Source organism: Triturus cristatus, chromosome 6, assembly GCF_964204655.1.
Source record: "Triturus cristatus chromosome 6, aTriCri1.1, whole genome shotgun sequence".
Classification (NCBI taxonomy): Eukaryota; Metazoa; Chordata; class Amphibia; order Caudata; family Salamandridae; genus Triturus; species Triturus cristatus.
The window spans coordinates 961,982,469-962,010,209 of record NC_140589.1 but is presented as its reverse complement, the minus strand read 5'-3'; the positions used below and the strand labels follow the sequence as shown (position 1 = coordinate 962,010,209).

Here is a 27,741-nt window from a genome sequence, read left to right as displayed (position 1 = left end):
TACAGTCATGAAGGACCATTTTCAGGAGGTGACTGCCAATGGACAGAATGCTTCTCGCCACATTATTAAGTCAGGTCTTGATTCCGTTGATTGGGCCTTGAGGACCTCCATCTCCATTAGTTGCCATGCTTGACTCTGGGCTCAAACATCTCTTCTGACATCCAGTCCAACTTAAGAGTGATAAGAGGGATTCAGATCAGGAGAGAGTCAAAATATCAAGAGCCACAGCACGTCCACTGGGCCTTCAGCTCCCACCGCGATCAGTCCTTTTGCTGCTTTTGTGACTTTGGAAGAGGTTCCTCTTTGCGTTTCAGGAAATATCAACAGTTCCAGCAGCAACCTAAACCCCTCGTTCGTCAGTATAGGGTGTGTTCCAGAGGGCAAGAAGATGAATTAATCTTACAACCCTCCTCTTTCTCCTCCAATGCGCCTCCAGGAAAACAGGCCTAGTTTTTTTTCTCCAACCCCACACAGGCTGTATGAGGGCGGTGCCCCATTTTCTTTCAACCTGGAAGGCCATTATTTCGGACCAGTGGGTCCTTCATATTATAGAAACAGGCTACACCCTTCGCTTCTTTCAGGTTCCACCTTCCATCCCACCTCTCGACCATTTGGCCATTATGCAGCAGGAAGTGGCAGCTTTCCTTTTAAAAGGGGCAGTGGAGTTAGTATCAGTCAGGGAAATAGGCCAAGGTTGTTACGCATGTTACTTCCCGATGCCCAAGAAGGACGGTGCCCTGCACAATATTCTAGATCTCTGGAACCTGAAATTCTTCCTCAAACAGAAGTTCAAAATGCTGATTCTAGCTCAAGTTCTACTGTGTTGGAACATGGAGACTGGATGGTGTCATTGGACTTGCATGATGCGTACTTCGACATCCCTATTCTGCGGTCCCATCGGAAGTACTTGCAATTTGTGGGGTGTTCTACACGCTACCAATTTGCAGTACTAGTCTTTAGGTTAACATCCGCACTCATGTCTTCACCAAGATGAAGGCAGTAGTTGCAGCCCATCTCATATGGTCGGGTGTGTCGATTTTCCCGTACCTGGAGTACTGGCTCCTCAAAGCTGACTTGCCAGAGATTGTGTTGCACCACCTATGGTCGATGACGACCTATATGTCCAACCTGGGCTTTTCGTTCAGCCAGCCCTAATCTAACTTGTGGCCATCCGAATGGCTCTAGTTCACAGGGTTGGTACTGGGCACTACCCTTCTCTGCACCTTTCCTCCTCTAGAGAGGATCATAGATGTCTAGGAGATGATTGGTGCAAGAGTTCTCCAGTATTGAACTTTTTGAAGATTCACATGCTTGAATCTTCCCCATTGTCCTGGTATTTAAAACCAGGAGTACCATGTAAGTACATTAACAGACAGAGAATGCAATTGACATTGTTAAGCAATTCATATTGTTTTAATTGATCCAAACTTAAGCCAATCAGAAAAAAAGATCCTGAACCACTATTCCCTTGCAGAGCCACCATACCTCAGATTTCTAACCTCATGTCATGTGTGAGGGAGTCTCTCTGAGCTCTGCTCAGTATTTTCAGATTTGTCAACTTTTGACCTTGCCTTCTCTTGAAAAGGAAACATTGGAGTGCTACAGCTCTCAGGTACTGTTTTCTTCAGTATTTTACATCATGTCAAAGGGATCTAAGAAGAGGCTTTTCAGGCCCTGCAAGTCTTGTGGAAACCAATACGTTTCTCTGAAGATCCCCATAAAGAGTGTCTATTTTGTATAAACCCGCATCACAAGCCTAAGGATTGTAGACATTGCAGAACCTTTTCTGCCAAGACATTAAAGGGCAGGGAAGCCAGACTACTCATTTGGCTCCAAAAGAAGAAGTCCTGTTGAGAATCGGGTTCTGATGAGGTGAGCGTCCGCGTTGCTCTCCTTCTGAGCGTAAACGCAAAAAAGAAGGATCTACCTCGTGATGAAGACCTCAAAGCAAATAATAAAACCACTGGGTCTGTGAAACCGGTCATTAAGAACTTCTCTTCAAGTTCCTCTCAGAAAAGATCTTTTGCCTCATCTTCTGTGTCTGCCACTCCTTAAAAGGAGTCTTTGTCAACAGACCTGTTGTGGACGAAAGCTGCGTCGAGAACTTCGTCGACAGTACGCTCTCTTTCGCTTCAAGTCACTACAGTGACGGCGGTAACTCCAACAACCCGGACGACAGTAGCTGCGCTGACTAAATCAGTGACAACGACCACCTCGTCGAAAGCCATCCCATCAAAAGCAGCTTTTAAGACTCCGGCGTCAAGACCAACATCGGGGGCCATAACAGTACAAAAAAAGCTCACCTCTTATTCGTCGTATACGGGCAGAAAATTGCTGCTCTCTTATCTGAAGGGGCTTCAACGGTGTTCTGCGTGGACGTCACCACGCAAGGTCTCCCCATTGCAGCTGTTCAAGTCTCTCAGGCTAATATTGAACAAAGAAAAATCATTCCTGATATCATCCCAATCGTTGATGTTTCTGGGAGCCATTCTGGACACAACGGTTGCCAAAGCTTAGCCGACGGCTGAGAGAGTTCAGAGAATAATGGAAAGTACCTCTTCCCTTCCAAGAAGAAAGTTCACTTTAGTGAGAATGTTCAAGTCAATGTTGGGAATGCTATCTTCGTGCATTCCCTTAATTCCAAATTGTTGTCTGCAAATAACACCATTGCAGGAACAATTGGATGCACAATGGATACAGATTCACGGTTAATACGACAATATAATCGACATCATCCCTACGATGAAGCAAACATTGTTGTGGTGGGGAAGGAACGACATTCTCTCGCCAGCTCTCTTTTGTAGCAGCACAATATGCTTTGTAATGCCAACGGACAATTGCTCAGAATGTTGGAGAGCTCATCTTAAAGAGCATGGAATTCACCCAAAATGGTACTTACAAGAAGCGCAAATGCACATCAGTCTTCTAGAACTAAAGGCTGTGTTCCTGGGCCTACAATCATTTCTATCCAGAATTCGTAATTCCTCTGTCCTGATGAGAAAGGACAATATCACGGCTATGTTCTATCTTGCTAAAAGAGGAGGAACACATTTGAAAAGACTCTCCTCTCAAGACCCGCAAATATAGAAATGGTTACTTATGCACAACATCTCTCTGCTATTCGAACATTTCCCAAGGATAGACAATGAATGGTCAGACTCTTTAAGCAGAACAAGTCAGTGCCACAAATGGAAAATGGAACCAAAACATTTGTCTGAGATCTTCAAACAAAGGAGTACCCCAAATCTGGATTTCTTTGCAACTCTCCTCAACAGGAGGTGCAAACGTTTTTGCAAGCAGGTTTCCTCAAAAAGGGTCTTGAGGGAAAGCACTTCACATACAATGTACAGGAATTTTAACCTATGCGTTTCCACCTTTTCCTCACAGTCGCACGATGAAGCGGGAACCATGCTGTCTCATTAGCCCCGGCGTGGCTGAAACAATATTGGCAAACAGAGCTATTCCTCCTATCTGTGTGTCCATGCAAACAGTTTCAGCCGATTGAGAAACTCATTTCGATTAAAAACGGTCAGATATTGCATCCTCATATAAAATCTCTCAATTTGTCGACATGGCACTTCACGACAATGAGTTTGGATCATGGAATATCCCAATGGAATGCAAATCTATTCTTGAACAGTCACGTGCTCTTTCCACTAATAACTCTTGCGTGGCAAAATGGGAAAGATTCAGCTAATGGTGTAGCAAAAATTATCAGCACCCTTTTCGCTCTTCTCCATGCCATATCTCCTACACCTGGCAAAATCAGACCTGGCGTACTCTTCAGTAAGGGTGCATTTAGAAGCAATTTCGAGATTCCAGAGGAAAACAGGTGAAATCTCTCTGTGGTCTACTAGACTTGTTAAAGAATTCATGAAAGGTTTATTCATGCTTTTCCAGCAGTAAAACCTCCTGCAAAATTCTGGCAGCCGAATACAGTTCTTCCCCAATTCATGAAAGCTCCATTTGAACCGATCCCTAAAGCAGATATAAAATATGTCTCATGGGAAGCAGCCCTTCTATTGGCCACACATCAGCCAGGAGGGTCAGCGAAATTCAAGCTGCTTTTATAGTTACTGAACCTTTCTTACAATTCAGAGAGGATAGAGTGTTAAGAACCAATCCAAGGTTCATCTTGAAGACCCCAACTTCTTTTCACATGAATGAACCTATTGTTTTATCGACATATTTTAAGAAACTCGTCCTCTTCTGCGGAGAGGGCTCACCGTTTTCTAGATGTCAAACGTTGCTTGAGATTCAGTGTTCACATAACAAAAGCTTTGAGGAAATCAGACCATCTTATCTTTTTTGGTCCACCCAGGAAGGGTTGCGAAATTTCAAGAAGCAGCATAGCCTTTTGAGTGTTGGCAGCAATTGCCTTTTGCCACGACAAAGCAGAAAGACTGCTGTAGACGAACGTCGCTGCACAGTCGACTAGAAAAATGGCTTTATCCATGGCCTTGTTTGCTGCAGACATTTGCAGAGCAACAACCTAGTCGAATGCACATGGACTCAAAATGGAAAGCAGATGCCGCTGTTAGGCAGCCAGTATTACATCATAGCTTTCAATAAGGGACAGATCACTTTTCGATCTTTCATTGCAACATATTGGTGATGATGTGTTCTTATTCCTTGTGTCTCAATTGTTTTCTAGTATTTCGATTTTCCAGTGGTCCGTGTTTTCTTCCTTTGTTCTTCTTTTGAAAGTGGTGTTGCCTAACCCACCACCATTTATTATTTTCTTTCTGCTAGCTATGCCACTGGATGCAAGCTAGGCGGACTGATGAGGGGTGGTATCCTGAAACTGGTTCCAGGATGCTTGTTTCCGGTCCAGGGAGGACCTGGCCTGGCAGTTTGGGCTGGACTATTCTCATGGGGAGCAGTGTCAATACTGATTTACATATGGCTGTGTCCAGTCTGGGGTGTCATAGTGAGCAAAAGAAGAATGGATTCAATCCATATCTTTTGACTGGGGGTGAGTGGTTGAAACGTTTCAGCACTTTGACCATCATCTTGTGTTTATTCCGAGTCAAGCATGTGAATCTATAAAAGATTCAATACTGGAGAAAAAACAAGTTACTTAACTGTACACTGTGGTTTTCCATTACTATCTTTCCTAGATTAACATGCAACTGGCCCACCTCCCTGTTTGGCTCACCACTCCTATACCTCATTGATATATCTTATTCCCGTTTACACTCCGCTCGAAATCCTAAGGTATGCAGGGGAAGAGTGGTTCAGGGTCTTTTATCTGATTGGCTGCAGTTTGGGTCTATTAAAACAATGTGAGTTGGTTAACAATGTCAATTTCTTTCTTTGTCTGTTAATGTACTTACATGGTACTGGGAGTTTTAAATACCGTGGTACTCCCACCCTGATGATGGGGAAGATTCAAGCATGTGAATGTATGAAAGATTTTAATATTGGAGAACCTCAATGTACAGGTAGGTAATTTGTTTTTTCTAGTCCTGAAAGTCTTGCGATTCCTAAGTCTGCTGGCTTTCTGTATTCTCCTTGTCATGCACACACATTGGCACCTGGAGGCCCAACAGTGGTGCCTCCGCAGACAATGGATACTGTACATACTCCAGCAGATGGGGCAATTTTGTTGTATGGTATGCGGACACTGGTGTGAATCCCTTGTTGGGCAAACTATCCCAAGTGCTGCAGTTCGCACTTTAGCTCAAAGGGGATGTGCTATTGGTACTTTGAAGGGCTATTTAGCTGCATTTTCTGCTTTACTGTCTGCCGATCAGTCATCCCTGTTTAAGTCTCAATTTTTCATGCATTTTCTTAAGGGCATAACTAATCTTTTTCCTACCACTCCATTTGTAGTTTCTCAGTAGGACTTTAATTTGGTTCTTATGTTTTTGATGGGGACTCCATTTGAGCTCTACACAGTTTATTCCTAGAATCTTGACCTTCAAGACAGTATTTTTGGTTGCCATCACGTCTGTTAGATGGGTCAGAGAGTTGCAGGCTCTTACTTACCGTCCCCTGTTCACTACCTTCTTTCCAGACAAGTTGGTGTTGCGAACCAGGGCTGCTTTCCTTCCCAAGGTGATCACTCCTTTTCACCTTGCCCAGTCCATACCCTTCCAACCGTCTACGCCCCACCTTATCCTACGAAGGAGGAGGAATGGCTGCGTCAGTTGGATCCTAGGCAGGAGGTTATTACTACCTGGATTGCACCAAGGAATATCAGTCAGGCAACCAACTCTTTGTGGACTTTTGTGAAGCCAAGAAGGGGAAGGCGGTTCAGAGAGGACTCAATCCTGTTGGATCATCCTCCTCATTAAGATCTGCTGTGCCCTCGCCAAGAAGTAGGCACTTGAAGGAATCCGGACCCATTCCACCAGGGCTAAGTCCACCACTTATGCATTGGCCCAGGGTGTGTCTGCTGCAGAAATCTGTAAGGTGGTGACGTGGGCTTCCTTGCACACCTTTCGGAAGCATTACTGCCATGATGCAGAAATGCGCAGGAACAGATACTTGGCTAGATCCGTCTTGCAGTATTTTCTGGCCTGAATCCTCCATCAACCCTCCTCCTGTTCAGGATATTGCTGTGAAATCTGCTCTACAGGTTAGGAATCTGCAGGTAGTATTATCCATCAGAGAAAAAAGTTTCTTACCTGTGATAAAGCTCTTTCTGGTGGATACTCTAACTGCAGATTTCTTGCTGTCTCACCCGCCTCCCCGTTTTGATGGATTATTCATAGGGAAAGTTAATAAGATGCCATCTTGTGAATCTGTTGGAACTGCAATCTCCCATGATTATAACTCCCTCCTCCCTTGAAAGCTTGGAAAGAACGGAGAGAAACTGATGTTGATGCGCTGGGGTGGTCACTTTATGGCCTCTGAGACGTCGCTGGGCGTCACTTCTGGTGCCGGCTGAGTCCAGCAGCCTCTACTGACAGCATTACGGATTTGAAGTTTTCTAGATCCAGTCTGACATCTTGGAATAGCTCTAGAGGTAAGGAATCTGTAAGTAAATGGAGTATACACCAGAAATATTGTTACTGCAGGTAAAATGTAAATGTAAATGTAAATGTAGAAACATAGATATATATACAAAACTGTATCATTTAAAAAGCTTATGATAAGGGCCAATATTATTAAGAAGAAAATAAAAAATAAAAGGCTTTGAAATTAGCCAGAAATGTTGATGATTACCACTGAAACAATAATGCGTCTACGGTAAAATATCAACTAAAACCAGCATGGATTATGGGTGTGTTGTGGCAGAAAAATCCTCTACCTGTTAATGTAGGTGTACCCCCTTCCCGTGTGCCCAACTGTACTGTTGTCTAGATCCCTAAGGCTTCTTTTGGTTGTCATAGGCAAACATGTGTCATATGTGCACACTATGACATAGGCCTGCCTAACGGATTGCAGTCTTGTTGGGCCGGGAGTGGCTCCCAGAGCGCTACCCTTATAGTGGTGAAAGGCTTCTTCCTTCCCCGGGAGTTAAGCAGCACGAGCCCGGTAGTGACTGCATACTGTGTAGTGATCAGTAGGAGTGAACAAGTCTGTTTTCACATGTCTCTGGAGTGAAGCCTACAGGCTAACTCGCCTTGCTAAAGTTCTGCTGCTGTATGGAACTCATCTTTTGGCCAATATCAGTTAGTTGTAAAGTACTGCGCAGTGCAGGAGTGTTGACTCTGTACTGGTTGTATATGTGCCTGGAAGGGTACCATAAAGGGATAGAGCAGTGCTGTGCATGTACTGGGTATATGTATTCCTGCAAGGAGAAAATTACTTGAGATATATAGTGCTGTACGGTGCGGACATGGTGAGTGCATGCTGTGACTGTATGTGTACCTTGTGAGATGTAGTGTTGTGCAGAGTACACATTGTGAATGTGTGTGTGATGGCAGTGTGTGTGCTTGCAGGTGTCAGGTGTCACACCATGGAACATTACAGAAAGGCTACAGTAGTGAGCAGTGAAAACCGAGTGATTGTGTGCTGAATGCATGTGTGCCTGGGGTGGCACAGTACATGGAGGTAACAGTACCAGACAAAGTGGGTGTTATGTGCTTACACTGTGTGTAACTGTACCAGTAATGGCACATTACATGGATGACCCAGGGTTCCATTTTTGGAAAGCCCAGGCCTGCCTGGTGAAGACATGAGGAGGTAGAGGAATCTCCCAGACAGATTTGAGTATTTTTTGTGAGCTGGGTGTGACATACTGGAGAAGAGACACAGAGACTTCCACTGTACACTTCAAAGGGTGTTCTTTGATTCAGTGAGAGATCTCAAGGAAGGGGCCTGGACACATCTTGGGAAGGAGGTGGAGCTGATCAGGGAATCATAAAAAGTAGGCCTGGGTACCCGGGGATTACCTTTTGATGATCACTGTGGCTGACAAATAGGTGTGAACTCTAGTCACTCCCATGGCCTGTGTTGTGGGACTATCAGCTTTCAAAGTCTTTCCTGCTGTGACAGACAGCTTTTCAGGGAGAGAGGAAGAATGTACTTCAAAAGAAGCAGAACCCCAACAAAAACCTTCAAACATGCAGACCCTGTATCACATTTGGTGTCTGGAAATGAACAATACGAAGTAGAGGTTGAGACCCTACAAATTATCATCTGCCGAACAGCCAAGTGGGCTTTGTAAGGAGCGGAAGCTCTGCAAGACTTCTACCTGTGACTAGGACTGGAGGCCAAGGCTGCTAGTCTCCCTGCTAGTTGAGGGTTATTATCCAGGTAAGCCAAGACCACCGGCTCTGGAGCCCAAGTGCCTACCTGCTAGCCAAGACCAGTGTGCCTTGTGAGGAAGAGGAGAGTGTTGCAGGGGCATGGTCCACTGGGGAGCCCTGTTGAGTGGACTCCCGCTGTGAAGAGACAGCTGGTGCATCGATCTGGTCATTGACAATGTGCAGATTCAAGTCGGTGATCCCCTTATGCCAGGAGAGGGCTGCCGTGAAGATAGCAGGAAGAAGGAAAACTTGTACCTCCTTGTTGCTGTAATCTAGTATGCCAGTCGACCCTGTATGTTAGATGGGGCCGCCGTTTAATGGACTATTGTGCGATTAGGGCCAGCTCCTAGGTTGGTAGTATTGCGGCAATCCCGTATACCAGATGGGGCTGCTGTTATCAAGGGTGCTGTGGAGGAACAGGCCACAGCCCAAAATCTGTGAAGTTGTGTGACCCATAGGTCATAAGGTAGTATAGGATTGCCCCCAAGTTGCCCCGTAAACTGGGAAAGACACCATAGGCGCGTCGCCACATCACTGGCATATTGACAGGGAGCATCGGAATCCAACCCCCTCTCCCCGTTGTAGAGTGCAGAACTTAACATGCAGGGGGAGCACCTCTGATTACTGATGGAGCAGACCGCGTAAGCTCAACGGAGATCCTGTGCCTGTCAGATGCTGCCGCGCCTCCCGTGTGCAGCCAGCTCTCCCAATAGGACTAGGCCTGCGAGTGCCCGTGCATGGGGCACTCGCTGAGTCGCTGCTGAAGTGAGTAAGATAGGTTGCAGGCCTGTAGGGCCAAGGAGCACTTGCTGCTAAAAGCACTGCGGAGCCGAGACACTGATGACTATTTTCTAAGAGTCGGAGAGGACTCTTAAATTAAGGCTTACTAGTGCGCATTCCCTGAATGCAGCCACCAGTGAATAGGGAATAACTCCTGACAGAAACCTGGTTCAAGGACCATTCGACGGCTTTTCTGGACCTAATCATACCACCCGGCTTCTCTATCCTCAGAAAAGATAGACCCGTAAAGAACGGTGGCGGTCTAGCCATAATATATAAAAACGTCCTTAATCTCTCCCTTCTAAAAGACTCTGACCACCAAACCTTTGAATACCTTGGTGCTGAACTCTCGATACAGGGTGCCCCCCCATCCGACTGCACAACATCTACCACCCGCCAGGCGAACCGCTTCTCTTTGCCGAAGAATTGTCCGACTTCATCTCACTATCCACTCTTTCAAACTCCAAAAATCTCTTCCTAGGTGACTTCAACATCCATTGGAACAATTTAGAGGATCCTATAGTCATGCGCCTCAGTAACCTCCTAGAGATTAATGATCTCAAACAACTATGTCAACATCCAACCCACATCAAAGTAGCAACTCTTGACGCTATCATTTCTGACAGAGACCTTGCATCCCTTTCCAGCATCACTCCCACTGACTGGTCGGACCATCACCTCATCCTTTTTAAGATCGTAACTAATCCCGCTCCACCAACAAAAATCTCCAAACCCTTAAAATGGTCCAGAAACCTTAGTCAAATTCCCTCAGACGTTCTTGAATCTGAACTCCAAGCCCAACTCCTGCTCACCCCTCTCTCCCACAATGCCAACGAGCTCACGGAGCATTTTAACAAGACAGTCAATGAGGTGCTGGATCACTTAGCCCCTCCCAAACTAAAAAAACAAAGAAGCATCCTATCCAACTCTTGGTTCAACTCTGATCTGAATAATGAAAGACGCTCTCTTAGACAAACGGAAAGAACATGGAGACAACACCCCTCTCCCTACCACCTAGCACTTCTCAGATCAGCAAGATCGAAATACAAGAAACACATCTTCAAGGAAAAAGCTAGTTTTTTTCGTTCCCAGCTTGATCGCGCCAAAAATAGGCCCAGAGAACTGTTCAATATTGTTAGAAAACAAACATCTTCTGACCCCCCCCCCCCCCCCCCCCCCCCCCCCCCGGAGCTGATTGCCTCCTCTGAGAGATGTGCAGAAATTGCCAACTTCTTCTCTGAGAAAATCACAAAAATCGAGCAATCTTTCCTCCCTACCCCTGCCTCGCCTACCCTTCTACCTGCGGGTGTTATCTTTTCAGCCCTCTCGCCCACGTCGACCCCGCACCTTCATCCCAGCACTCCCAACACATAGTCCTGTTTCTACCTCTCCTGTTTCCTTCCCCTCCATTTTACAGCTGAAAAATAATGCCTTCTGGCAAAATTTCCATCCCGTCGCTGAACAGGAAGTCCTCAAACTTAAACCTTCTTCGCACTCCAAAGATCCCCTCTCCCCCAGCCTCGTCCAGGACCTCAAACACATCATCGCCCCTTACTGGACTTCAATCATTAACTCCTCCTTTGCCACGGGGTCTGTCCCTGGCTCTCTCCAGCTCGGTCAAATCACTCCCATCCTCAAAAACCCATCAGCCGACCCGAATGACCCTAACAACTTTCGCCCCATTTCGAACCTCCCACTGCTATCTAAAGTCCTGGAAAAATGTGCTCTCCGACAACTCGACAATCACATCGACAATTTCCAACTACTTGACCCGTTGCAATCCGGTTTCAGAAAAGGATGCAGCACGGAAACAGCCATGCTCAAGATTGTCGACTACCTTCACCGGTTCCTTGACAATGGGGAGTCCTGCCTTCTCATTCTCTCCTTGACCTCTCCGCTGCCTTCGATACAGTTAACCACGACTCGCTACTTAACTCACTCAAAACCCATTTTGGCATCAACGGTCTAGCCCTCATTCTGAAACAAGCAGGAGTGAACTACCATCTCTACGCTGACGACACCCAACTGTACTACAAGATCAAATCCCACTTCGATATTCTTCACCTTAACAATGCCCTGAGTGTGATCCAATCCTGGTTCTTCTTCAATCACCTCAAACTTAACCCTAATAAAACCGAAATCATTCTCTTCTCACCCAAAAACAACAAGCTCCCTATTCAAGGCTGGCTCTCTGACCTCAATGCCCTGAACTGCTCGCTCTCCTTATCTAAATCAGCAAAATCTCTTGGCTTCACTATCGACAATAAACTCACTCTTAACAACCACATTAAGAATGCGGCAAAAGGAGCTCTCTGCACCCTCCGTCATCTAAAAAAACCTCAAACCCTTCATTCCTTCTGACGACTTTAAATGGGTTGTCCAATCCCTAGTCCTCTCCAAAATAGACTATGGTAATGCTATCCTCACTGGAATCCCCAAAACACACCTTGCTCCCCTCAGATCTGTACTTAACTCCGCCGCCAGGCTAATCACCGACTGCAAGCGCTTCGACCACATCTCCCCAGCCCTCAAGGCCCTAAACTGGCTACCCGTTGAGGGAAGATCAACATACAAGACTGCTTGCATTACACACAAAGCCCTCCATCAACAAACCCCACTATATCTCTCCGACAAACTTGAAAAAGCGGGCTGCGCCCGGCAGACGAGAATCTCTAATGCTCTTCTTCTCGTCCCCCCCCCTATCAAATAGGTGCTCTACACAATCCCGTTCTTTCTCGGGAAACGCCCCGAACATCTGGAATGCCCTCCCCAGAGACCTGCGCTGCAACCCCTCGTACCACAGCTTTAAAAAAGACCTAAAATCCCACCTTCTTTGCAAATTCTGGGGTCCATAATCGCTGCATTCTGCCCTTTATTCATCCCCCGGTATTCATTCCCCCCTGACAGTCTTTTTATGTCTGACTCCTCTCCCCTCTCTCTCTCTCCTTGACTTTTTTTTCTCCACTCTAATGCTACCGTCCATCCATTTAACACTTACCTCTAGCTCCTCCCCAATGCTCCCCCAAACTCGTTGCTCCCTTCCCCTCTAGTTTGCTCCTTTCCACCCTATTTCACTCGATTTTTTTCTTCTCTTCCTCACTTAACGGACCCGATCTCTCCCTCTCCCCTTTTCCTAATTTGAGTGGTGCTGCATGTTTCGGTCAACGTACATCTGATCAGCCCTATCCCATTTAACTGCATAAACGAAAGCCTTGTCCTGGGTAAACTGCCCTCCTTTAGCTCCCTTGCCTTTTTTATTGTTTCTGTGTTAATTGTCTGCAGTGACATTTTCGTTCTACTCCTGGCCATATCTGTTAGTTTATTTTGCTTATTTAAGAAGTGTTTTTTGCTAAATGTGCAATGTCTGTATACTTTGTTCGATCCAGCTGAATCTACTGTACAGACTGGAATCTTAATGCTCATGTAAAGCGCTCTGCTACCCCCGGGTCTTGAAGCGCTATATAAAACTTTTCAAATAAATAAATAAATGTTATGACGAGGGGTTGGGAAAGGAATAGGCAGTAAAATGCTAGAGCCCCGACCTCGAGGGGAAATGTGTGGCTGTTTATTCATGTAATATTTTCTGAATGCGGAGAGTTAAAAATAAAAAGACAAGTATTTGACTGGACATTGATTTATTGATACTGCTTTGCTCCCTTTGAGTGATGAATCGTATTCATTAACCTGTATCCACCTCCCCCCACCGCCACACACCCCACCACATGATACCATGGTGTATTAGAGTAGGGGTGGTGACTATAATAGTAACCTGCACATTTCGCTAATTTTATGCTTTTTATGTTTGTCCATAACGTCAATTAATATAAAGTGGTTTACTTTGTAAAATAGGAGTCATGACTTCATCCATACCTGAAAGTATGTACCATGAAAAAAACACTAAATATCGTTAGTTGAAGCTCATGCTCCTCAAAAAAAATGTGAATCCACCAGTTACAGAGAGCTAAATAGAACTAATTCTCCAAGTGCACTGTACCTACCTCGCCTATCACAGATGACATCACAGATGACATCAGTGATATTACTGGTGGCATCACCTAACCATTTGGGGGTATTTAGCTGGACGCACTGCTATTTGAAAGTTCAAATGTTTGTATAGTTGTCGGGTCCTCGGGGAATCGCTCTCTGACCAAAGAGCGTAATGTGATACAATAAGTCGGTTGCGCCACTCAACTGAGTGGAGTCCCCCGGGCTCCAATGCCCCTCAATTGGGTTTAAATAAAGTAATCTTATGATTACTTTATTGAAACCCAATTGAGGGGCATTGGAGCCCGGGGGGCTCCACTGAGTTGAGTGGCGCAACCAACTTATTGTATCACCTAACCATTGACATTATTAGGGACATCACTTAAGTGCCATGGGAGGTCGGCCGTCTATCAACTGCACCACGTCTAAAATCCAGGAATTGTAAATATAATGTACTGAGCATAAGTAGATTTCACTGGGCTCCGATGAAAGAGGATATAGGTTACACTCCCTTTTAAAAAATGTACTGTCAATACATTTTTCTATTTGTAGTGATCTACTTTGGCTCCTTACGACAATGACAACCTATTGTTCAAGGCCTCTAGCCGTGTACAACAGGACGTGGGCAGCCCACTAGTCCCCAGAATCCAGAGCAACTGAGCGCAGAGTCCGTACCCCAGAACCCATTTCGCACAGCCTTGTACAGGGCATCACCTTGGGCCTCGCGTTGTATCCATCTCCTGTTCCCTGAACAATTAATCACAGCCGAAAGGCTTGCGTTTTCGTCGTATGCCATGGCCATGCTTTGCATCGTGTTCCCATACTCCCAGCGCCTGAATACCCTCACGGGTGACCAGCAGCGCTCTACTAATCCACCTTAGATTACATTACATACTCCTGAATACTGCTGTGCGCTGCCTTCGCCACGGGTACTTGGCACAGGGCTCAATCACTCCCTGCATCCCTGGTCCCTCGAGGGAGCTGTAGATGGCCTTGGAGGTGTCACCCGTGATGAGAGGAATGGTGTCAGAGGCAACACACCATAAGTGGTGAATTTAAGTGATTCTTTAGGTTTTGCATTATGACGAGAATGTCCCTTTCATTGAGTTTTTTTAAAACGGAAATATACACTGTTACAAAGCTTGTTCGATTTCACTAAGTTACAAAACAGAAAATCTTTTTTATGTTGTAAGCAGTAATGGTTTCATGTTATTTTTGTGTTTTTTCTCTGTAGCTTTTCCAGTGTTGGTCTTCCACTAGCAAAAATTATTCCAATAGTAAACGGGCAGATCCACACAGTGTGTAGTGAAACCCCCAGCCACTTTGTTCAGGTAAGAAATCGCTTTTTCTGTGAAGAAATAATTGCTTTGCAGTCATATATTAGAAAATAAATGGTTTGAGTCGTTAGAAATACCAGTCAAGCTCTGGAATAGTTTACTCACAAGCAGGCGCGCAACACCCATTGGACTCAAAGGGCTTCAGCCCCTCCCTCCCCCCCCGTCGTGTGTGGCAGCCCGGGATGAGACCGCTTCCCTTCCCGGGCACACACACAGCCGCACCCGAGCAGTTCACAGGTCTTTAAAAGACCATTTGCATGTTAATGAGGCCTCGGTGTTGTTTCACCCCTTCAAAGAGCCCCTACAGCTCCACTCTGCATATTGCTTAAAGATCCAGCCCCCCCCCCCCCAAATGTTTTCTTAGACCCCCCCCCCCCCCCCCCCCCCCCCCCGAAATTTGGCTCTAGTTCCACCTCTGCTCACAACATGAAAGTGTTAAGAGGAATCGCACACTTAAATCTGAAGACTCCGCTAATTTCAATAATCATTCTCGCCCGGTGTCTCCTTTTTAGGTCGAGGACCATCCTGTCTGCCGAAGGCAGAACCGGAAGTCGGAGATTTAATGTTTTGGAGAAGAGGGGCTTGAACCCGCCCCTCTTCTCCATTGGCTGGCCTCTTGAATGCTGGCCAGCCATTGGAGAAGAGGCTTTGTCACTCCGAACAGGCCCCATCCTTTTTGGATTCGGGGGCGTGTTTTTTTTATACTTTTCTGATTATCTCCTCCAGCCAATGGCAAGAGGAGAACACGCCCCCGAATCCGAAATCGCCGCTGCCTTTCTCCGAGGCATTTCTGCTTCGCCTCGGAGAAAGGCAGTGGTGTGCTTGTTATTTTCTTGGCTTGCCTTCACTTAGACTGCAGGGACTCTGAAAATTCGAAGTGCCCGTTGGTCGTTAGGGATGCCGAACTCTGAGGCGGCAGCTGCGAGGGCCTTCCTGTGGGCCCCTCATGTCTCCATGCGAGGGACTCTCGGACGCAGCTTTTCCCCTTAGGGGGCGCCATCCACAGGTCTGTCTCCACCTCCATGTCCGCACTCTTTTTCCCCGTTTTTCAACGCTGTTTCTCCGGCTCCTCCAGTTCACACTACTTTCTACCATTCCATCACAGCCTCTCTAGGTACGAAAGGATTTGTTAGTTTATTTATTAGCCGTGGGATCGTCTCCAGTCCATACATAAGCTCTGTCCTCGTTTCTCCCCCCAAGCATTTAGACTAGACACTGCCCGTCCAGCACTCCCCCAATAATGTGTGGACCACCAGACTCCACACGGGCTCTGTCCCGCTAGCCCCATGTCCCTGGGGCGTAAAGTAGGTCTTTTTTTGGGGGGGGTGAGGGGGGGAGCATTCAGCCCAAGGCTGATGAATAGCCATCTATAAGATAACGGAAGCTCGGAGCCGAGCCTGGCCTCGTCACATTTGGGGGGCATCGTTTTGTGTTACGCCATTGTCATGTACCGTTCTCTCTGCCCAAGAACATATTGTTATATATGTGACACCTGCAGCCCCTCCTCTGTCCCTCCAAGCCCAACCTTTCAGCCAGTCACGAGAGTCGCTCATTCTCCCTGCCCGCGCCCCTTATGGCCTCGTCTGTCTCTCCCCCCTGTCTCTGCCCCTCCTATAAGCCTGTAAATTACCCCCCACCCCGCGCGTACTTCAGAGTTTCACTGCTTTATTAATTCATGCTCTGTCTGGAACGGGCCCACAGGATTGTCTCATATATTTATGGATTACTGTCGAGGGAAGGGGGGGGGTCCCCATTACTCAGATGTCTGCAATTAGTGGTTGGGGAAGTTCTGACGCAAGAGAGACTTCTTCATGGAAAACCCCCAAGGCAAAACATGAGAGCTTCCTCCCGCCCCTCCCAGCTCCGAAAAGTAGGGCAGCCATGGGCCAGCTGACCCTGCACTTCTAGCCAAGGACTGGCGAGAGTTTCACTTTCTCACTTACTCCTGCAAGGAAGCTACTTTCTCGGGGCCGGTCCGCACTGGTACAGCGCAAGTGATTTCGCGGTGTAAACAGTGCCAAGGAAGAGGATGTGTCGGTACGGCCATTGGTGCCCACTTTTGAACTGGGGAACCTGGAGAGTCTCGGCGCCTGCTCAACATCCTTTGACTCTGGGCAAATCACTTAATTTCCCCGTGCCTAAAAAATGGTCTCGGCATTGGTAAAATTAGAGCTATTGGCATTGCTCATGACATTATTTTTGTTTATGTTTTTGTTTTTAAAACATTTAAAGAAACGGCATTGTCCTGAGCAATGCCAATAGCTCTAACTTTAACAATGCCGAGACCGTTGCATTGTAATGCTTGTTATCGATCGGTTGGTGATCAATAGAATGTTTTAACACACACCCATAATCTTTCATCCCATTCGATAATTTCAAAAGTTGACAATTTATAAATGCCTTTCAGACCTAAGCAGTATTTTAATTGCATCTGGTTTGTGCAACCCTTCCCGGAATGGCATGAAAACTATAAGTCAGTTGCATCATTTACCTTTGTTTTATTGTATTGTATGGTTATTGCATTTACATAGCGCTTACTACCCCTGACGAGGCGTCGAAGCTCTTTACATGCTGATTGTGTGCTACTATTAAAATGAACTATAGCGCTTTGGATATTCGGTCAAACTGTCAAATACAGGGTAACATTTTTAAACAATGCACATTTTAAAGATTGCCTGTCTCTTTGTTAATATTTTGGTCTGTTTAACCCATAAAATCCCTTGCACTGTGTCGGCTTCTTGTGTTTTATTAGACAGCGCCGTCCCGCAGTTCTCCAGAAAACAACTGTCCCCACTTTTGTAACGGGGCCTCGCGCCTGCCACAGCTGTGACCATACAAAGTCAATATGCTCCTCGCATGGCCTCTGGTTTAATCCGTTCCCGTGGCAGCCGCTAGGCCCAGCCACACAAATGGGGTACTGTTTTCATCGTGGTAAAATGGTAATCTATTTACAGCAATCCGTTTGTTAATGCCATTTAAAAAACAATAAGCATACATTTCTTTTGTTCCCTTTTTTATTTTTTTAAATTAGTGCTACATTTTGGCTATTTCGTCAGTTTCTTCCGGGAAAATCCATAAATCTTGGGTACCTTTTAAATCCCCATTGTTTGAGCAAAAAGAATGCAAATTTGACCTGGGTACTTTTTGTGGGACAAAAGTTATAAAAGTTTGAGCGCAAAGTGCCCCTTTATCAAATAAGCATTGTCAAAATCAATAGATCTACGCTGGCTGTCAGCCTTTTGACAATTCTTGTTTTGCTTTGCCATTGATTTTGCCTAACCTTTAGTGCCAATATCGACAACACACTTCCCATCACACATACAGCAATCTCCTAATGAAATAAACAGACAAGACACCTTTTTCGTGGAGAAAATTGCTGCAGGTTTATTTTTATACCAAAATATGCCACCATGGTGGGTTAGCCCACGGGCGATCCAAGGGCAGGCAGCCCCTCCACCGCCTGCCCACCTGACAAATTACACCGTGGCACTAGCCAATCGGTGCTTACCAATTTTGGGGAGGGTGTACCCCTTCCCACCTGTGGATTGCCAGTCCACCCGTCTACTCACACCCTCTGAGGGGGGTGGAGCATTCCAGGCAGCCCCCGGTTGCTCAGGTTTACAACCTCCCGTAAGACTAGCACGGCGCCGTTGCTCCTCCAGGGTCCACCGCAAGGACTTCCTGGGGATATTTGGCATTTGCACCCTTGTTGTGCTCCTGAAGAGGGTACCCCTGTGTACCTTTCAGCCTCTGGCTCGCCCTGTAACTCCACCACAGCTTGGGGTGTGGCCACCGTCACAACCACGGCCCCCCACCAAGGCCGGTATTCTTGCATACATCCTGCTGATTCCTGGGCCTCTCCCAGATACAGCAAAAACAAGTCCATGCCCACTCTAGACAGGTTAACCCCATGTTCTTCAAAACACCCTGTGGACTTGGCATGCAGCAAACCATGCCTGATAAAGCCAAACCCCCTCTGTTCAGTGAATTTACGCATAGCACTGTTATCTCTCCTGCACGTTGTTCCCACGGCATCCCCTGACCGTTCTCCTCGCCACACTAAACGAGGGGTTATCTCTGACCACCATAACTCACATGCCCCCAACTGGTTGCTTAACTTACACATGGAGGACTTCATTTCTTGCAGCAGTTCCCTCCTCCCCAAGAGAGTCAGATCATTGCCTCCCAGGTGTATTACCAGGATGTTGGGAGGAGAGACACCCCCCTAGTCTCTGCTGCAGCTTCTTCAGCAAGCTGTTCCAGCACATGCCTGGGTATCCCAACCAAATGATCTCGGGGGCGGCAAAGCCATGCCTCCATTTCCTGCTTTCCGCCCACCGTGCCACTCTCAAGACTCTCGAATGGCCAATCACCCAGACCTTTGATCCTGGCAAAATAAAGAAACGTAAGGTTGCTAAACACATTTATTGAATCACTGCAAACCAACCAATGCTAAACTCCAAATTGCATATTATTACACAATAACGCTCCACACCACCAAGCATCTGGAGCGTCGCCGGGTTGCCCCAGGTATATTTACAATTCGCCTGTACATATAAAACTTAAAATGTCCTCAGGCCGTTCCCTTGGGTAGCTCATGGACGGATGTATCTTTTAAAATATTGAGACTCCAATCATTCAACCTGCATAATGCGCTCCGCTGACATGCCCACCCTAAAGGCTGTAGTTGCTGCCCCTATCCTGAATGAATGGCTGCAGAAGCACTTGCCAGTAACCTTGTTGCCTGACATAGTTAAGCATGCCTGTATTATTTGCTCAACCTGAAACTTGATAAGGGGCGTGCCGTCTGCATGCACCAGTAGATAACCCTCTATAGCCGGGCGCAGGGTCAGGTAGGTGGCGACCAGACCCACTGGGCAATACTTCGCGTCACCCAGTTGGTTCATCCAGATCACCCTCCCCGACCTGGTCCGGTTTTGATCTTCTTACTACAATTTTGAGTGAGGCCCCCGACAGTACTGCATCCTGTCCCTTTAATGCCGCCCCAGACGTGTCGGATTTGGACCTTGCTACTAACTCGCTGATTCTCAGTGCCCCGAAGAAAGCCAGGCTGAAGGTAGCTGAAAAAACAGCTGCTTCAAAAGAGGTTTCCACAAGCAGCTCATCTACTATGGTTATCAGGGCGGGGAATTTTATGCTTAACAGAAGCAACTGGTAACCTGCCCTCAGAGCAGGGTGCCCTTACTTTGTTGAAGTTGACCAGGCATATGCACAGACCTTTTTGATTGCTAAACTATGGTGAACATGAAAGTACGTACTGCGCACACTATTGCAGTCACAAAACCCTTTTTGGAGTGACGACTTACACCGCACACCAGGCTTGCTTAACTAAAGCTCGGACACCGGTGCACACATACCTTCTAACTACCTATTACCCGTGGTGCTGATCCAGCTATAGGCCTAGTTCACTTAATTATCCCCGGACTTGATTGCCCTCCTCAAATCAAGCCGAATTCAGCTAACCTTCTAGTCACCTAGTAATTCAGGCTGGATCATTATACCACGCATAACCAAGGAGTCGTGCGTATGATTGAATAATGATGCTGTTTGAATCTAAGATTCCCAATTTCCTGTTTTACCGCAGACCCCTTTTGCGGGTCTGCTGGATCGCACTGCCTCCCTGCAAATAACCTCGCTACCTCATGCAGCTCCCTTAATGCCCTTGCCTAACACTGACAGACAACTTGCAACACTTGACGCACTGCCGCTTGGCGAAGATGGTTTATAGCCAGACGTACCCCCATTCTGTGAGTCTAGCATTACTTCCCTTTTTAGAGGCTCCAGTCCGTATGACGTGTGTTAATGTCCTGGCAATCCGAACCCATCGCCTGTTCCACTTGATGACTATCCCATTATGAAGTATTAAGGCTCAACTATCGGATGAACTCGGAGTGTGTGACCATAGGCAAGTGTGTCCTCATGTACTTGCCCTGTATCCCTTCTTACTTACGGGCATTTTGCCTGTTCAGTTCCATCTGTGGTGTTAACCCCCAGACTTTCCAGTTTGATTAACTGCTAGCAAGTGTGCAGTTGCGACATTAATAGGGACAATCCCGGTTTGCGCCCACCTTAAAGTGCCACGCTGTAAGCAATTAGTACCCAACATATCTCTTCCCTATGTAAAGATAAACAAACCGTCCGAAGACACAATACCCAGGCAGTGTGCCAAATGAGCAACCACAGTTCTGTGTGATACAAACCCTAATGCGCTGTGTACAAATTTGTGCATTCATTTTGGGGCGGACTAATCCCTTGTTTGCCCCATTACTGGATGGTCTCAAGGACGAGGGTTCAGGCTCATGACTGAGTGCTGCGCCAACAAGTGAAAAAGTCGACATTGATTGAAAATTGAGCTGTCCTATGTCCTTACAAGGACGCCCGGTGAGCCTCCTCACCTGAACCAAGACACGGTTTATGACCACGGTGGGGGTAGGGGTAGGGGGGGAGAGGCCTGAGGTCCCCCATGGTACTCCTAATCTTATGCTACATTTCATGTCCTTATTGCCTGCAAACCCATACGTCTGACTGCAATCACGGATGCTATGACGCCATGCAGGTGTCACCCACACCAGCATACGTAGCCCAATAAACAGCTTTACTACAGGTATACTAGAGTGCCAAAAAGTGAGCCCATGTGTTTTGGATATGAGGACAAGGAGTAAACCATGAGCAAATTTATCTGCACCTTCTGAAATAAGAATGCCAAATGGACAGGAAGTTGTCGTCATTTGCACTCCAAACCCATTGTTTCCCCACTGTGGAGGACATCACACTTTGTAGAAAAGCTACCGGGATGGTGAGCACAATAAGTACAGATCCCCTACCCTTTCTTTAATGGTGCGCTTACCAAATTGACCAATCAATTGTAGCCCAAGTGCTGTAACCCAGAGTTCCCCAAAACGTTTAGAACCTCGACCCACTTTTATGTATACCTGACAAACTTACACAACTACCAAGCTCCCATGGCAATGAGGCGGCCAAACTTGGCTTGTCCATTATTTCTGTTGAATTGACTAATACATGGGTCCGGACCGGTTTCTTGATAAAACTATCATGAACAATTTTATAATGTATCGACCGGTTTTAGAGAATGTTTGTCTATGTTCACCTGCAAGTGCAACCGCCTTCGTGTGGATGGGTTATCAATGTTGCCGGGCAGTGGTGCAATACCTTTGCCCAAGCCTCCCGACAAGATGTGCCATTGCAGGTTGATGTCAGAGATATCCAAACCACCTTACTTCCAATTGTCTGTGTATAGTGTTTGTAGGAGCATAATAATTGTATATTGTTGAAGCGTGCGTGCTCCCGTAGGCATGATGGCGCTGAATACCCGCTGAATGTTACCCCACTCATTGATAAATATGTACAGAAAACTTGCCCTCTCTTGAATTGCGGGAATGGTGAATGCTTTCTAAGAACTATGGCATTATAGCTCTAACCCAGTTTTACCCCAAAACTTTGGCACCACCCCATACTATCAGGATGACAACCTTTCGCAACCCGCATGGCCACCCTGACGGAAAGGCAGGCAACCTCCAACACCCACTCGTATAGCACATTTCTTGTTGAAATGAAAATTACACTTACACAGACCGTTTTATTGCTAACAAGTTAATGTGTTAATCCCTTTCAGTGAATGTTTGTCCTACGTGCATCCGCCAGGAAGTACCTGCCAAGATTTGTTTGGCTGTGTTTAAATTGCTAGCGAGTAGATTGTCTTGTACCATATTGTAGACTCCTTACAGAAAACCTTGTTTGAGGAGGTACATCTTTTGCAAAATAAACCATAAATCTGGGTTAATCGTGGCTTCCGTACTAGACCCGTCTGTGAGAACTACAGCTGGCTGTCCTTTTTTGGGGGGGCTTCATAGCAGGGTTCATCACGTTGCCTAGAATGTTGAGTCTCTCGGGACATAGTAGGGTGCACTTTGGCCTCCATTTCCTGCTTCCCAGGTTCCCCTGAAGGTGCCATATTTCCATGCACAAAATCTGGAGGATTCTTAGACTAATTCCCCTTCGGTTTATCCTTCCATTGGCTAGCAGCAAAGTTGAAGTGGCATTTTCTGCGACCGGTGTCATAAGTGGATAGGCAGAAGTCTGTTGGCGAAGGAAGGTAACAGCAATTCGGCCTCAATATTTAGTGCCTACTTAAGTGTAACTTGGGGCTCGCTGCCACCCTTTGTTGTCCTGTGGCCCCATAAACCATGGCACGTTTCCAGCGCGAGACAATCCTATTACATACTGCTGTAAAACAGTCAGTTGGGTCTGCTGGGGTGAGGTCAGGGGGGGGCAGCCATGCCCTGAATTCGATTCAAAAGGCACAGCCTCAACACCATATGACCCTTGGACTCATTTGCCTCCATGGGACCACAAATGCACCCCCCCCCTTCTCAAGCTGCCGACACCGAAACCCAAAAGACCAAGGCCGCCTGCCCATCAACCTCGAACTCCCAGTGGCACACCTTATAAATAAATAAATGTCACCGCCCTGAGCGGCTATTCAGCCCCTATGCAACCCACAACAGGGAAAGAGCTGAACCTCTCTGCCCCAACGAGCCCAACTCACCAAAATCAACCGACACACCACAAAGGCTGGCCTGTATCACCAGAAGTCACATGACCGACAGCATGTCCGGCGGAGAACACAGAGGTCCTATGGCCTTAAATGGCTGCAGGGTGCGCCACAGGCTGCTGAGGGGCAGGAGCAGGCACGCGGCCCATCGGAGACATGGCCGGAACTAGGGCCCAACATCCAGCAGGCCATTGTCAACCTTCTAACACCACCGCCCAGCTGCCCGGCGCCACCATGTGGCGTGTTGTCCGTCATGGCCCGAGCACCCGACACCGGCCGCGCCTGACCCGAGCTAGCCGCCCCCCTCCATAGTTGCCAGGGTTTCAGGTAGCAATGTGTGATGTTTTCATAAGTTCAGTGCAACTATGGGTGACATTCCAAAGACTATGCGTGACACTTTCTAGCGAGCAAAATCAAACAAAGACGATGGTGCAATCTATCAATATCAGTACTTACACCCATTAGAGAAACGAAAAATTATAAGACAACCCTGGTTTAAGGCTGCTTTTGTCAAGCTTTTCCGAGCTAGAAGTCTGCCCATGTGTGACATTAACATGTATGTGACACTTTGGGCGGCAAAGTGCCTAGTTATGGTATGAAATTGACATAGCTCAGATGGAGCAGAGTATCAGATACATAAATATACAGTCTGTCTAAACTGCCTGGCACAGTTAGGTACCGGAGGTGGGCACATTGTTGTATGCAGATTTAGATTCCATATATAGGTTTCCCGATTTATGCCCTTATATAGGTACAATTCACATTGCCCCTATTTGGACATAGAAATCCGGCCCTTATTTAGACATTGTCCGTACAAAACAAATACAGGCATGGCCACCTACATCCGTCCATCCACGTCACAACGAATTCTTGGAAAACCAGACCCTTAAGCCTTTAGGAATTTCCCTCAGCTTGAATATTGATTTCTCCAAGAACTCATTAAGTATGCATGAACATCTATTTCTTAGGGGTTCATTCATGACGTTCCTGTGCCTGACTTTTACGTCAATACTGGCATTCCTAGACACCTTCAAGGTATAAATATACCAGCACTTGCCCTGGCAAATTGCTGTTCCCGGAGGATTCGATCCAACCCAGACTACGCGGTTTGCCACGGCAAGTTCAGAAGGAGATCGGTGTTCCAGCCTGATGCACTGACCTGACGCTGCCATCCTCCTCGCAGAGAATCCAGCTCCAGTGCTCTCTGACTTCCCTTGCGGGGGTTAGACTATCGAGTCCAGAAAAGAGATTCCAACCTCTCTCATTCTCAGGTATGGAGCTGACTAGAACTTGGAGAAACTTTTGGCAACTCTTGGCTAAACTAAAATATAGCTAGCTATACTTTAGAAATGGCACCTACTTCAAACCTCGTACCGCACTTAGGTTAGGTACACTGGAGTAGAACAATTTAGAAGCATCAGATGAGTATCACATTTTAGCTTATGTTATTTATGTATGTATTTTGATTAATATATGTCATAGCTACAAACCATGCTATTGCAGTGTTATTTTATCTTACTGTTAACCTCGTACATATTGTACTTTGCAGTCTGTCTTCTGATTGTAGCAATTCATATCTCTTGCATGAGAAATAAGACTGTTCAATAAACCCTTTTTATTGAAATGCCAGTCTCTCTATTTCTGTGCAACTCTGTAGAAACAAAGCATGCACGATTGACTGAGTGAAACTGTTATCTATTGTTTCCACGATTCTGAGACTGTTCCGATTCTAAAGGGAAACAAAGTTGTCATGTTTATGCGGTTGTCAGAGACTAATCCCTTCTTTTATATTCGAGAAGTTTCTAGTGACCTCTGAGTTAGCTGGCACACACAAGTAATTAAATGTAATATACTTGATAGAGACATACTGACCTTTAGTCCTATGACAAATCAATAGTGTATGTTATTCCAATGCACAGAGCCTATCAGGGATATAGTAACTACACTACAACATGCCACTGCCACTATAGAGGACCTGGAGGACGAAAAAGCAGAGTGTGCACCCACTGAGTCTTTCATAGTTACTGCAGCTACCCCTGTGGTTTTTCTGCTCCTTACGGCCTGACTCAGAGTTAGACTTCGGGGGAGAACTGAGCCAGCTCACAACAGCAGTGAAAGTCAGCCAGACTGCTGGTGCCAAGAAAAAGGGGGAGTGGCAGGCATGGTCACAACAAGAGGCCACCATCAGTGCAGCTGGTCCTCTGTTCTTACTGGCTGCACATGAGTGTGTCTGACCATAGCACACAGGAGTAGGCAAATGCTCAGCTAAGGCGCTCAATAAACTCCGAGCCGCAATCCTAATATCCTGTGATCTGCCTCAACAGCAACAGTGTAGCATCCTCTCTTCCCTTCCAACACCAACCTAAGGGCTGTCAATCTGCAATATGTAATAAACCCTATTGTTTTTACTTTTTGTTCTGGTTCTAAGGGAATATGATGGCTGCTAATCGAAACCACGAGTGTCAAAATGAGGATGCAATTTTTGAATGATACACATGAGCATTCGTAAATGTTCCCCTAACACTCGAGCTGCAGGATGACAATCTTGCTTGCTGCATTTCTACTTTCTGCAGGGAGACACTTGGATACTGTTAGTCCAATGCGCACCCTTATTACACATCTATAAAGGGCATATTTGAATGTCCAGGCACTCTTGGATCAAGCGAACACCAATATTACAGCACGTATGACAGCCTTTACACTGACCATTACATGGTTTACAGAGGAGGGCACTTTCAGAGCCCCGTTTAACGAGGTGGGAGGCCTCTATCACTTGGCGTGTGTATAAACGCACACTTAAACAAGACTTCATGGGAAACAGGCCCCTGGCCTGTCAGAAATGACAGCTGAGCCTGGCTGCAGCTGTCCCCCGGGATGCCGTCGCCCCCCTACATAGGTGATCAGGGGGCAAGAGCTAATGGTTAGGACTTGGGACGCACTGTTTAGCTCCAAACACCAGGCACTGCTGAGATCCAAACTCAGGATCTCTTGTTTACCAGACAGGAGCTTTAACCAATTAAGCCAGAAGGCTTATTTCGCTTCAGAAGTCCCCTCTGTACCTCCTAAGCTCATGGTGCGGAGCACTTATATCTCCGAGCAGCAACAACGCACCCTCCTGCACGCGCTACAGGCTGCGTGAGAATCCGGGCCCAGATACATGTAGAGGACGTGCAAGAGACAGCACACACCTGTCCCTCGTGAAAGCAATCCTCTCCCCCAAACAGCATGCAGGTCTGCGCCAAAGCGAGGAGACTGGCAGCACAGGGCAAAGGAAAGCCCCGTCTGCTCAGGAGAGGAAAAGAGCAGCCCAGTAGAGAATACGGGGTAACCCGGGCTCCAAACAGATCATCCAGTGGAGGAAAACCCCAGGGACAGCTGCCTTCCAGGGTAGCAGGGCAAGCAAAAGTGCACTAGCATGGAGCGTTGAGCCCGTAGCTTTGTAGACTCCCAAAATCGATTTCACCACTCTCGTCGGGTGCCCTCCACATGCGCCACTACCCTTGCCTCTGCTACCGGACAAAGCAGACCCTCATGCGGTGGCCGCAGCCACCCGCTCGGCCTGAAAATGATACCCCGACGCAATCAAGGGAAGGAAGGGGGAGGGCTGTGCTGTTAGCTCAGACACACCAGTCTGTGCGGAGACACATCGTAGAGCCACCAGCTCGCCTCACACACGTCTGTCCGTGCACAAGTGACTCATTCCTACTGGAGGCCTGTGCTGGAGGAAGCATGTTTAGTAGGGGACCTGAGTGGTGGTGCACTGTCACCCAGGTGGCGCCCGTTCTCACGGGAAACACAGCAGGCCACCTGGGTATGGCCACGTAACAGGCCTTCCGCCGAGCGACGTGGCAAGGGCTCTCAGGAGAATGTGGGCAGAGGAATAAGCTCACCAGGAGATAGCCCCCAGAGCACATGTTTTATCCTAATTGGGAGGCTGGGATTCTGAACCCTGTTTTCTGGTTCTATAGGTTCCAATTAACCCACTAGGCCACAAGTGGGGTTGCCAGCAGGCCCGCGGGCCCCCAACTGGGTCACCACCTAGGACCGCGCCGCTAGGCCCCTGGCAAGCGGCTAAATCGCAGAAATGTGTCCTGGGTGGGGCTGTGACCCCCAACGCCACCGGGTCATGTGCAGCTTGGTGACCACAACCCTGCAACCTCTGCATCCTGGCCACAGAAGTTGCAAAACCCCTTCCCCGCCCGCATGAGGAATCGCCCAGAGGTGGGGGACGCAAGAACTCGAGGACTCCGGCAAGGAAGCCGGTGCGCCACGACAGGCCCTATCCCACATATTGCGGGGATCGACGCAAGGAGCCATGCCACCCGGGTAAGCCGGCTCACTACAT

At 47.1% G+C, this 27,741-nt stretch overlaps 1 protein-coding gene across 2 annotated transcripts in view; it reads left to right on the top strand.

The window, feature by feature from the left end:
* Positions 1-27,741, top strand: part of PEX3 (peroxisomal biogenesis factor 3) — a 330,616-nt gene that overhangs the window by 279,961 nt on the left and 22,914 nt on the right. For both annotated transcript variants that reach the window (XM_085611666.1, XM_085611667.1), the window contains exon 11: positions 14,701-14,797. In XM_085611666.1, the coding sequence (XP_085467792.1) occupies positions 14,701-14,797 (97 nt within the window). The remainder of the gene's footprint in view (positions 1-14,700; positions 14,798-27,741) is intronic.